A 14,036-nucleotide genomic window follows, 5' to 3' on the forward strand; every position below is an offset into this window, starting at 1 on the left:
TTCTTTCAGATCCGAATCCGACACCAACCAACCACCGAAAAAGAAGTCCGCATACAGCCTCGCACCGAACCGTGTCTCCTGTCCTTACTGCCACCGTAAATTCCCCTGGTCCTCCTCCCTCCGCCGGCACGTGCTCACGCACACCGGCCAGAAACCCTTCAAATGTCCCCACTGTCCTTTACTATTCACCACTAAATCCAACTGCGACCGTCACTTGTTACGGAAGCACGGCGGATCAGCCAAAGCAATACTTGCGGAGCCAATCGCAGATGCTCTGCCAGCTGTTGACGCTCGTTCAGTGCCTGAACGACCTTTCAAATGTGCCTCATGTCCAGCCAGTACCTTCTCTTCTTTGGACACATTAAAAAAGCATATGTCCTCTCGCCATGGAGATTCTCAACCTCCTTCCCCGTCTGACACTACCGAAGACAATGAAAATGGTCTGGTCTTCAAGTGCCACTTATGTGAACAGTCGTTCGGCGATCGTAGTGGGGCTTTAGCGCATTTGGCAGCAGCGCATTCTGCTGAATATGAACAGTTAGTCAGCAAGGGGGCTCTGGATGCAGCCAGTGATAGAAGCGAAAGCGCTGATGATGACGAAAGAGGAAAATTCCCGGATCATGCTAATAGAAAGGTAGGTAGCATCGGTAAAAAATTTTCTCTTAAATGTTTATACAAATTTTTGAATATACTTGACCTCTTCAAAAAAGTGAGTGCTAAGAAATTTATTTTTAAATTTACTTTACAATAACTAAAACAGGCTGATGCAAGATGCATGCTGTTAATTTTATCTCACATCACATTAATGCAATTTACCATAATTAATGATTTAAAATTGCCATTTCATTTATTTCAATTCTGTGGCATATTCATTAATATTTTATAATGTAGGTACTATATGCGTTGTCCAATAAATAGTCTTAATAGTATAGTCGTCATCTAACAATGCGTATCCCACCCAGGTGGTCTGCGCGTTCTGCGTCAGACGCTTCTGGTCCGCAGAAGACCTCCGTCGCCACATGCGCACGCACTCCGGCGAGCGGCCGTTCGCCTGCGACCTGTGCCGGCGCCGCTTCACATTGAAGCACAGCATGCTGCGGCACAGGAAGAAGCACCGCGAGGACACGGACGACGAGGAGACCCCGCCTAGCACGCCGCTTGAGACCAACGGGTGAGTTAGCTGTGTGTGCGGCTTTGTCTGTCTGGTGTTAGTCTGATCTGTGCGGTGCTGATTCACATTAAAGCACAGCATGCGAGACTTTCAGTTGCGTCTTTCATTTTCAGAAATCAGTTTGCCAAATATTTTTAACGCAAATTAGTTATTTTACATTTTTTTTATTTTTTAACTACAACCTTAAGATTAACCATTTACGATAAAAAAAATTTCTTATACTTAACTAAACTACGATTTACAACAGATAAATTCTAAACTGAAACGTGAATGTGTTAAAAAGTTCCAACCTATTTACGATACTAAATACTAAATTTCTAAATGTTAGACAGAATTTTATAACACCCTGTATTTGTTTATCAAGACGGGCAAATAAAAGTACAAAAAAACTAAAATACTTTCTGTTTACAGCTACCGTTACCAAGACGACGACGGCTCCGGCACCGAGATCCCCAACAACGTGAACAACAACAACTCGCCGCCCTCCGTCCCTTACGACAAGAAGCTACAACTCGACATGACGTCACGCAAGTATTCCTCCGAAGAGAACGACACGGAAAATGGCAGCGACCTCATCGGGAAGTTACTCGGCATTCCCGACAAAACTATCATAAATAAACTCCTTTCCTCCGCTGATGAAGCAGCTAAATTCTTGGGAGTGAATAAATGAGAGTACGCTTTAGTCCTCGTGACTCCGGCCAGACTCATCCTGGCCCCGCGGGGACTAAAAGTACAGACTAAAAATCAAACAGCGCCATCTGTCGGCGAGTAGTGTGAACGCTTTGGTGCCTTCTAAATGCCTTGTACGGACCACAGATAAACTGGGCCTGGGGCACTTTTGTAAAAAAAAAGTTATCTGTCAAATTTTGACAGTTGTATTTTTTTTATCCCGTAATTATTATTGTCACAGGTTATAAATTTGGTTTAATCTGTGGTCCATTTTAGCTTATACCGTCCTTTTATGCCTTGTGGATGACCATCGAAGTATGTTTAGTGCCAGTTTTAAAGTACATTCGAATCTAGGGATTCTGTATTGTAAAATAAACGTAGTTTTAATTACGTCGTTGGACTTCTAGTACGCTTATAAACTAAATAATGTTTGATGTATTTTATTGTATTGTAGTTATTTTTATTCTAATAGGTTTACTAGAAGTTTATCGAAACTATCTATTACTATTTGCATTTTCATCTAGTCGTAGTTCACTTCATTTCATTTTCATTTCATGGATACAGCCAAATATTCAGCAAGCCCAAAATTGTCTAGTCAATTTCATTACTTTTATATCGCGCTAAACCAAATCCGTAGTTTGAAATAAGCATAGCTCTTAAACCATCCTACCAATGAATAGATTTAAGTAACAACTATCACGCATTTTCTATCTCTTGTCAACTTGTTTTGTCAAAACTTTCTATTCGATTCCTCAAAGGTATATATAATTATATATAAGTGAGTATTTTAAGTAACGTAAGAAAACTTTATTTTGCTCAAATTTATGGCATTTCTTTTAAACAAAGACTAAAAATATTGCTTCTAAGATGTGTTAGGATCTCGTTTTTTTTATTATTATAATAATTATGTGTACGACCAAAGGTTGGACGGTTGACTTTTACCGGCCGATGTTTTTGACAATTTTTTAAACACGTTTCGTTATTTTATTATTGAAAGATTTTAATTTTTTAATTTTTTGTAACTATTGTAGTTAAGAATTTTGGTGCAGCAATATTTTTGATTTAATAAGTAATTATTATTAGGTGAGTTTAAAACTCGATAGGCTCGTAAATTATAATTTAGTTTTAGTAACGTTCAGTCTCCAATTTGGATCGACGAATCATACGCTAGAATATACCTAAGTCCCGAATATGCTTTGTAAAATAATATCGCATACATATTATATTATACCAAATTTATTAAACAGATTATTTAGCTATGAGCGTAGCGTGTAAGAATTATACTAATATGTATATGAGTGTTTCGCTTCAAAGAATTATCAAGCAATAAATTAGTAAGTTTCAATTATTTGTGAATTAATTATTAATTAGTTATAGATGATAATAAAGTAATTTTATTATGTATTAATTATAATAACGTGTCGTTGTACGATTAATGTAATGATTTATGACAAAATCCTGCTTTATGTCAATTAATAGTTAAATGGAATTCTGTATTGTAATTTATTTAGTGAAATAATAATTTTCGTTACATAAACCTTAATTGGTGTTTGGCTAGAAATCTGATTTATTATGTATTTAGATTATTAGATATAGAATAATCTCGTACTTATTAGAATAAGGTAATTATAAGAAAATATGGCAACACCGCTTGGCCTTTCGATAGTAGTCGTGTGTTTATTAATTATTATATAAAATTATTTAATATAATGTCTAATTATATAGTTCAAGTTTTACATTGCATGACTTGATTGTATTCAATTATATAAATATGTAGTAAGCGTATTTACTATTCACCTTTGCCTCTCTTTCTTTATTGCAATATGAGTGTCGTTTTTAAAACGTTTTGTGAAATACATTATGATATAATAATAAAGATGTAATGCTTTTACAACTTGTTTGACTTCCAGTTATCATCTCCCTTTTTCTATTACTAGAATTCTTTATTTATATTTTTTACATACATAGACTCCTTACAGCTATTTTAAACAATATAATAATCATTCTGTTACAAAATAATACGCCAATAAAAAAGAAAATCAATCAATAATGAAACAATTATTGTGACAAAGTATAACATACTTTAACGCGAACAAAAATAGAAGACGAACAATTCGTTCAATCCTTATTTTATTGAGATAAAAAATAATAATGATTTATTTGATTTTTAAGTATGTACTTACTGAAACATTTTTAAACGTTATGATGAAACATTAAATTCTAAAAAAATATGCATCATATTCGTAAACAGAAAATCCTTAAAAAAATAATAATATGAATCTCTTACTTAAGCATTAATGTTTATTTTCCTGAACTTAAATTTTTAATCGTACAGACATAATTTTATAATACATACAATTATTACTTCCATTCCATACCGTACAGCGCACTCGTGTTTGCTGTGTTCGAATTTAGAACTATTTGAATGTGACAATCACTGTATTAATATTTCTACTCGATACGAGATGGCGCTTTATTATAATAGTGATGTTAATTTATTGAAACTAGATGGCAGTTAAATTCAGAATTTATAAAAAAAATCAATGTTAATAGTTGAATTGCATTTTGAAATTTATAAAATTAAATATTTGCTAAATAAAGAAAGATATAATAAAGAAAGAGATAAACTAATAATAATTTTTTATGTTTTTTTTTTGTCGGGGATACCATTGTAATAAACTTGCTAAAGTAGATGTAATGTTAAAAAAATATTATTATTATAATTAGTTTTAGTACCCATACAATTTTAATATCAAATTTGAAAGCATTATATTCAAGTTTATTATCGTAGGTAGTTAACGTCATAACAAATTTTCTGAAAATTTGTTATTATTATAAATGCAATCAAGGCAAAATCAAGGATATGATTGATATTCTGTGTTGATATTAATAGTTATTGGCAACACTGAATAGGTAAATGAAGATTGAAGGAATTTGAAGAAATAGAAAGAAGTCACTAATTTATGCCAGACGGCGTCTTTATTTTCAGATGCAATCGTTTAAGTTTTGAGTGGTAATTGTGAAAGGTTACGTGTTGCCCTTGGATTTATATCCAAGCTAATTACAGTAAGGAAACAATGTAAGCAACATTTATTTGTATTCTGTTAAGTTATGCTTGTTTTCTATGAAATGCATTTCTAATAGTGACGTAGAAAACTGTAATGCACTGTTTAGTTTGATCTATTACAATTTGTTGTTGTTAAATATACATTCGATTTAGTGCTAATACTAACTTATTGAGTTCTTCTATAGGACACAATAGTGAAAAATATGTGTTGTTTACGTGTATCAATTTTATTTTAAACTTTCAGATATTTAATAAAAAATTCAAATTCAACATGGGGGACCAACAGTTCTTTCTAAAATGGAACGATTTCCAAACGAATATGGTGACATCGTTTAGGCATTTGCGAGACGAAAAAAGCTTTACGGACGTAAGTTTTTTAAGACGAATTTGATGGTAAATTTCTAATAAATTGATTAATTTTTCCCCTTGAGATAAGGGTTTCTATTACAAAGTTTTGAGTATCACTCAAAAGTCAAAAGGAATTAATTCTGACTTGAACAAATCAAAATAAATTCTTTTGAATTCTGTCAAAGGGACTGATTTTCTAATACCTAGTTTCTTTTTAAATTGCAATATTTTTCCAAGTGTGAGGATGGAAGTTATCTAAAAAATAGTAGTTACTACTACACCATAAAAACATTGCCAAAAAAAAATAATTTAGTACAGTAATATTGTTGTTGATGTTTTCAGTTTGAAATTATTGATATAAAATCATGCTAATCATAAATAACTTATGTTTTAGGTAACATTAGCATGTGAAGGCCAGACTTGTAAAGCTCATAAAATGGTTTTATCTGCGTGTAGTCCATATTTCAAAAGTTTATTAGAGGTGAGTTAAAGTACTTGTATAAAATATAAGTAATAACTTATTATCTATTTTATTATACTACTATTCACTTCATTCTTGTTACTATATTATAAATATTAATGACTACACTTTCAAGACAAATGAACATTAAATTTATAACATTCTAATTTTATTAAATTACCTACTTGATTCATGTTAAAAATTATCCTATGTGTTAGGTAATCCAGGTTACCCTCTATATATGCCAAATTTCATGAAAATTGGTTTAGCAGATTTTGTGTGAAGGAGTAACAACCATTCACATTTATAATAATACTAGCTGCTCCGCGCGGTTTCACCCCCGTAGCTCCACTCCTGTTGGCCGTAGCGTGATGATATATAGCCTTATATAACCTTCCTCTATAAATGGGCTATCTAACACTGAAAGAATTTTTCAAATCGGACCAGTTGTTCCCGAGATTAGCGCGTTCAAACAAACAAACTCTTCAGCTTTATAATATTAGTATAGATTAGTAGGATAGGATATTTAATGTTTTCATTTTGGGCCAAAATGCTTTGTAATTTACCATTTTTACCCATTGTGAAATAAATTATTCAATCCATTTAACTGTTTACAAATTAAATGTAAACATTAGTATTTGTGATTTTAAGCAGGGATATGAAATTGTAAACAATATTACGACATTTGGTTTACATTTTTTAACCTGTGTTAATTACAATTATGATAAGCGAATTATATTATTTTAAATTTATGTAATGTGTCTTGAATTTTCTTCTTATATCAATATACAAAGAAAGATTATGTAAAATATGGCCGCTTTTTTGAGAAAAGTGTAACTAATAAATTATTTAATAGTTGATTGCAAGTAATGGAAAATAAACCTGCATCATATTTTACGTTTAATCTCTATAGAGAAATGTGTAGATTTTAACTATTGAATTTAATTTCCGCCAAGACATCATTTCTTCTCTTATATATGTATAAGAATTATTGTGTTATAATATTTGTTACCATACTCCTGCGATAGATCTGGACCAATTTTCATGAAATTTTTGTCCCTATTGGGAAGATTTGAGAATTGACCATAAGTCATAGAAGTTAAATAGAACAATGTTTGCTGGGACAGCTAGTCACTACATAATATAAAACAAAGTCGCTTTCTCTGTCCCTTTGTATGCTTAAATCTTTAAAACCACGCAACGGATTTTGATGCGGTTTTTTTTTAATAGATAGAGTGATTCAAGAGGAAGGTTTTAGTATATAATTTATTAGGTTTTAGACAAAGCGGGCGAAGCCGCGTGCGGTAAGCTAGTATGGATATATAGCTATTAGATTTCCACAAAATATTCATTTAACTCTAATAACAACACATATTTTCAGGAGAACCCATCAAAGCATCCAATAATAATACTAAAGGATGTATCGTACCTGCATTTGCAAGCAATACTTGAATTCATGTACGCCGGTGAAGTTAACGTGTCGCAGGAACAATTGCCTGCGTTTCTCAAGACTGCCGCACGCCTTAAGGTATTTAAACTTATTTTACATAGTTACATTACTAGAGTAGATGTGTTTTATTTTTATGAATATATTTTTCTGTTCATAAGAGAAATCTTATTAATTAAATAATTATTATATTGTGTTAACATACTTGTCATACAATAGTGTACAATCCGTTAGATTATCAGTTAAGTGGAGGAAATTTTTTAAATATATAGTTACATTTTATTTAATTTCAAATAATTCGATAATCCATTTTCCTTAAAATTAATTTGCAATAATAATTCTCCTTTTGTTTGGAGTTTCTTGTCGTTTCTTCTCCATACATGCTGCTTTCTGAGTCAGTGGTAAATTTTTAAAATATGTTGTGACGATTCAAAATTGCTTAAGTCTCATTGAACAAATAAATGATTGATTTTGAGTTACAACATTGTCTGTGTATGCGTTTCTACAATATAATAAGTAATAATAATTATTATCATATAATTTTCAGGTGAAAGGCCTAGCCGAGCCCCCACCGCAGATGCCCAGTATCAAACGGGAGGGCTAGCCCACGCTCGTACCTAGCACTTAGTGACCTGTATAGTGCATATCAAATAACTATACGCTGCTAAGTTGTTGAAAAGCTGGTTATATCATGTGTGTATAAAAAGCTGATTTTTTGGTAACTTCTTCATTTTTTTTTTAATAATATTTAATGGCCTGGTTAAACTTTTTCATTAAATAATGTAGTTGTTTTTTTTTTTTTTTATTTACTAATAAGGTGGTTTTTTTATGTTACAGTGTGATGCTTAAACAATTTACATATTTTTTTTAACTACCAACTTTTAAATAATATTTAAAAGAAAATTAATGCATTTGATTTTTTTTAAGAAATAGTATGTGCCTTTATTTATAAATTTAAGCATTTATTAATATTCACATAAAAATACTTTTTTTTTTGTCAGCCAGCTTTTAACATAGTGTAAATTAGCGTCTAAGTTATTTGACATGGACTGTATCATGTATTTTACACAGTTTTTTTCTTCATTATTTTTTATTTCCGTGATGCGCTTACGCTTGCAATGGATGTACTTTCAATTTTAATTTTTTGTTCATATATTCAGAAATATACATATAAAATCACAGTGTTTTTCTGTATGTTTGTTATAATTTATTATCACATAAAAACCGTTACTTGAAATATAAAATGTAGAAAAAAATAATATAATTGCTTTCTAAAAAAAATCTTTTAAATCTAATTTTTTTATTTAACATACTGTTGCAAGCGTATCCATTACAACCAGTAATAAATACAATATAAATATGTATTTTAGATGATATTCCGTAATTTAGCAATAATGCTGTGACAAAGTTTTAACATATAGAGAAATATATTTTTGCACAGGCGCTAACTGTGGAAATTTATATGTATGTATAAGTGGAGCTGTGCGCAACGGCTAGACAGGAAATGATAGATTTTCCATATAAACGTTAATAGAAAGTCCGTTACAATTTTTAAGATTTTTTTTTTGTTTTTTTGGAAAGAGAAATATGTCAAAGCTTAGCGAAGGCAACTCTAAATATAATTGTCTCTATTTCTTTATTTAAAATTGTACACAAATTACAATTTGTAGTTTCTTTTTAATCATAATAAAACAGGATTTATAACTATTAACAAAGAAGAAATTGTAATTTGCCTTAATTGTGGAAATATACATATAATTATATATTTTTTCAATTCATATAAATAAACATAATATTATATAGCGTGTAATTATGTTTTTTGCGCATAGTTTTTAAGTATTCGTCGTGTGCATTTTTCACACCTACCTGTTGAATACACTGAGCTAAACAATATAATATTTTCCTTGGTAGGGAATCTCTGAAAATATTTTTAACAAGAATAAATATGTTTTCTTGCTTTGTTTGTAAATTAACAACGATAAATGGACAATGCAATTTTAAAATTAAAAACAGTAATAAAAAAATGTCGATTAAAAACTCATTTTGAAAATTTTGTTTATTATTTTTTTTCATATCGCATTAAAATATACAGTCAAATTAACTAACATTCCAAAGTCAAAAGTCCAAAGTCCGTTTATCGATAAAATGTTAACACCACTCATACATCACTAGTGCGCGTAATATTATTTTTATAAGTGCAATTATATGCAAATAGACAATAGGCTAAAACCTAAGTTCTATTAAGATCCAGTCAAAAGTGGAGTAACCTAGAGAATATTAGTAATACATTTATTTTTAGAACTTATTTGAAACTATATGTCTCAACGCCTTACAATATTATACGGCATATGCAAGTAAATAAAAAATAGGGAAAACATTGAAGAACTATTACAACTAGACTGATAATCACCTAGAAAAGGTTCAAAATCACTACATAGTATAAAACAAAGTCGCTTTCTCTGTCCCTATGTCCCTTTGTATGCTTAAATCTTTAAAACTACGCAACGGATTTTGATGCGGTTTTAATAGATAGAGTGATTCAAGAGGAACGTTCAGTATATTATTTATTAGGTTTTAGGCAAAGCGGGCGAAGCCACGGGCGGTAAGCTCGTGTAATATAAAACATTCATTGAAATTTACACCTTATCTCGTGGTAATAATGTTCAAACTCTATTGTATCTCTAATCAAACTCTGCCCAATACACGCGTAGGCATAGTTTTGTTCCGGACACTTTGTGTGATTATGAGTCTAGTTTTTTATTGCACGTTAATGGGAAATATAAGATAAAATATATCCGAAAATATGACTTTGCTTGATTCCAAAAGTTAGTCTGCCTTAGTCCTTGAGTTACCTGCAACCAAAGTATAGAGTATGAAGAGATGCATACTAGGGCGTGACGGCTAACTGTATGTTACTGACCACCGATGGTTGCCTTATTTTGTCGCCAGTGCAAAATTGTTTCATTTTTTAAAGGTTTTTTAGTATGTATAATTTTTTTTTCTCTTCGTAATGTGATATTCGCTGAATTGTGCTATAATTATAATAATAAAAACTGCCATTCAACAAAAATTATTGATAATTAGAATTACTATTGTATATTGGTTTACTTGAAAATCGTAAAGGTAATAAAAAATTACGACATTACTATTGCGATACCGTACACTATATTTGTGTATTAAAATAAGTTACATTCGTAAAATAAAGAACACCAAGAAAAACTTAAATAATTCAAAATATGTACTTTAAAGAATGAAATTAATTTTGCACTGGAAAGCCTTAATTCTGCTTCGTTTTAGAGTGTAAGTGTTGTGGATACATTGCTTTGTACACTTAGTAATGTATACTTAGTTGCATAATACTTGCGAATTGCAATTTTATTTTATATAATTATTCATTTTTGCACTTTTTATCGGGCTGAGTTTATTCATTCATTTTAAATTTAGTACTGCGCCCACGATATTAATTTTAAGCATTTTATCGTTCGTATGTTTTCGATTATATTCATTTGAGCTATGATTTAACTCAGTACAAATCATGTCCATTGAAATGTTCTTATCTTCCTTAGTTTAGGTGCAATCGATAATTATTATTGTATCTCATTTTGTATATTTTCATATTTTCCCGACACGTTCGTTAGTTTTTAATCATTTTGTATGCTTATTTTTCATTCCCTTGCCTTTTTCGTTGAAGAAATTAATAATAGTTGTTGTAAAAATGTAAATCTGTTATTTTTAGACAGAGTAATGACTTGTGCTACATAGTGAACACGTGACTAGTTTGTAACGAAATTATGAAAGATTTGTAATTTTAGATTATACAAATAAAAGGAAATTAACAAAACTTGGTTTTATTTATTTTAAATCTATCTCAAACCTAACCCTATAAGGTGAAATTTTGGGATTGTTTCAAACGCGTCAGATGAACATAAAGAACGTTATCTGACATCATAATAAGTACCTAAATAAAAAACTGGGTTCGAATCCCGGTCCCAGATCAACTAGGTATTCGTCCGCAAAGAAAAAAATATCAATGGAACAGATCGTGGTAATATCTTGAGACACACATGTATGTAAAAGAAATGTGGCTCTTCAGAATAGTTAAAAAAACATCTTCAGAAAAGTACCTACCTAGATAATAATGACGAATTAAAATAAGTGTCGTTAATAATTTGTGTTATGTGAGTGTAACTTTAGGAAGCAACTCTCCCAGGTTTACATTTAAGCATCCAAAAGTTGTACTGTACAAAAAATATCTTTGAAGAAAAGTAAACATAATATGAGTATACCTCAAAATACATAATTGTAGACAAAGAAAATCGTTAGAGGAAACATGAACGTTTTGAACGTTGTAAAAATAAAAAAAATTCTTAAGAATGCACCTAGGGTGAAATTAAATTACCTATATAGTGATTTTTTTTGCGAAAGCACGGTAGTTTTTACTTCAATAAAAGTATTTTCCACAGCTAGCAAGTATCTAGGTAGGTACTTACTTGCTCTGTGGTATCTACTTTTGCCCATCTCACGAGAAGTAGGTAGGTATTCTGGATTCGATGTTTGAAGAACTTCTAATCTTTTGAGGCTATTAACGAATTTTTATATTTTCATATGTTGTGAACCCACATGATAGATTCTGCAATGTCTAGTGAATACAACCAGGTGGGGTTAACAGGTTCCCAAACATTAAAATTTAAAAAGTTTTCTCCTGCAACCGCTTCATGCGGCCGCGCGTTTTACGCACACCAAATACGCAGCATGAGCTTTTTTGAGAATATGGCCCCCCATGATTTTTTCTTTTTAGATTATCATCATGATCAACTTTACACCAACAATAACCATTCGATGGAAAAACCTTTTTGTGACTAGTTAGCAGTAAGTATTATTACTGTGATTATTACTCATGCATAATGGGCGTTAAGATCTCACGCCTTCCACTACGACCCTTATCTTGTACGTAAAAACTTTTACTCAAGACAAGCTCATAATATGAAGCAATCGATGCGACGCAAGAGCATATTTTTTTTAATTAGAGAAGTACCATTTAACGTGCCCGCAAAGGACGATATTTGGCTGAAATTTAGACATCTTTGGATCATGGATGGAAAAAAAAATATATTAAGTAATGCTGTCATGAAGTTAATTATATAATAGAGATATTATGTTGTTCTTCAATTTTTAAGCAGATAATCTGCTTAGTAATTCCGGAAAATTTATGTAATGCCAATTCTAAGTCCAAAACAGCGGGAACTTATTTGTACACCTAATATATTTTTAAAAAGGAAAAGGCAAGTTAAAAAATATTTCTAAAACTAGATTTAAGATGTTCATCTAGCTTTTCTGTAAATTTCACTTTTCATATCATGGTAACTTAATTTCTAACTAATATAAGATAAAAGGGGGGGTTAAATAAAACATACATTTTTAACATAAATTTTTATTGATTACATTGATAAAATAAAGCAAAAGCACCATAAAATATATTCGATAAAAAATAAGATAATTTAAAATGGAAAAACAAGGAATGATAGATTTAAATGCAAATAACAATAGTTTTGGAAATATAATTCTAGTTCCTACATATTAAATAGATTTTTTAATAATTTAATTATATAAAACATCTATTACATCACTCCTAGATTTTTATTAGAATAAAATAACATACATATTGTAATACAGATAATTTAATATATTCCGAACATAATATGAGTTTCTTATCCCCTACTGTTGAGACCTCAATCTCCCGCCAAAATTAAAATATATAAATATGGCAACATTTTGAAATGTCAAGCTTCATTTAAAAATAATGATATAAATATAATAATTATTGCTTTGGCATAACTTTGGTAACAATTCATACACAAAAATAATAAACATGATTGAAATCATACATACTAAAATATAAACTAAGTCTAAAATAAAATATGGCATCATATGGGAACGATCTTTTACATAAATAAAAAAAAATAATAATATTTGGTACTCTTGTACTAAAATGCACACTTCGTTTTCGTTATAGATAATATAAGTATAGAATAAGATTATAACAACTTTTAGTGTTAATAATAAAAATACATAATTAATAAATGTTTCCACTGGCGTTTACCATACTTTAACCACCTATGCGGCTTTCAAAATACAACTTTTATAAAAGTATTTTTTTCGTAACTTCAAATTTTAATTAATAGATTACCATCATTGAATTTAAATAATATTCTTTTACTTTAACAAAATATTCAAAAGATTTAGTAATAAATATTATATGCATTTTCATAATGCCCGCGCATGATATAAATAATTTGCAGGGTAAAATTGGTTAAGCTTCGTACATAGCAGTGCCCTATGGGCAGTTCTTTCGAAAAATGCCCATATTTTCACTTAAGAGGCCTACACCACCGAAACTAGCGCCACCGAACATTTTATTTTTTTACTCCTTAACCAGATCAAATTTAAAAAATCTAGCTCGGTACTTTGCTAGTATATTACTTGTAGTATTTTTGGTATTACTTTTCACTATTCTAACTGTTCATTATTCTAGAGAACTTTTAATTACCACCAAAAGTGGCCACTTTTGGCGGTAATCAAAAGTTCTCCTAATTTACCGAATGCAAAATAATGAAAAGTAATACCAAAAATACTACAAGTAATATACTAGCAAAGTACCGAGCTAGATTTTTTAAATTTGATCTGGTTTAGGAGTAAAAAAATAAAATGTTGGGGGGGCGCTAGTTTCGGTGGTGTAGTCGCCTTAATCCTGAACACAAGTAACACTAAAAATCATGATATGGTATTTATTTAAGTTGTATGCTTTCAAGAAAATTGTCTCTACGCGATAAAGGTACAGCTAGTAATACGCCCCTCTTTCTGTCTTACAACAAAA

General features: G+C 30.4%; 2 protein-coding genes across 3 annotated transcripts in view; both read left to right on the forward strand.

The window, feature by feature from the left end:
* Positions 1-3,731, forward strand: part of LOC123701917 (ras-responsive element-binding protein 1-like) — a 29,971-nt gene extending 26,240 nt beyond the window's left edge. For both annotated transcript variants that reach the window (XM_045649535.1, XM_045649536.1), the window contains 3 exons: positions 10-634; positions 963-1,171; positions 1,583-3,731. In XM_045649535.1, the coding sequence (XP_045505491.1) occupies positions 10-634; positions 963-1,171; positions 1,583-1,841 (1,093 nt within the window). In that variant the 3' untranslated portion in view covers positions 1,842-3,731. The remainder of the gene's footprint in view (positions 1-9; positions 635-962; positions 1,172-1,582) is intronic.
* A 1,024-nt stretch (positions 3,732-4,755) lies between these two features.
* Positions 4,756-7,930, forward strand: LOC123701935 (longitudinals lacking protein-like). Its single transcript, XM_045649568.1, has 5 exons — positions 4,756-4,919; positions 5,152-5,274; positions 5,650-5,736; positions 7,097-7,243; positions 7,710-7,930. The coding sequence occupies exons 2-5, from the start codon at positions 5,179-5,181 to the stop codon at positions 7,764-7,766; spliced, it is 387 nt and encodes a 128-aa protein (XP_045505524.1). The 5' UTR covers positions 4,756-4,919; positions 5,152-5,178; the 3' UTR covers positions 7,767-7,930.
* Positions 7,931-14,036: the final 6,106 nt, after the last annotated feature.

Source organism: Colias croceus, chromosome 22 (assembly GCF_905220415.1).
Source record: "Colias croceus chromosome 22, ilColCroc2.1".
Taxonomy (NCBI): Eukaryota; Metazoa; Arthropoda; class Insecta; order Lepidoptera; family Pieridae; genus Colias; species Colias croceus.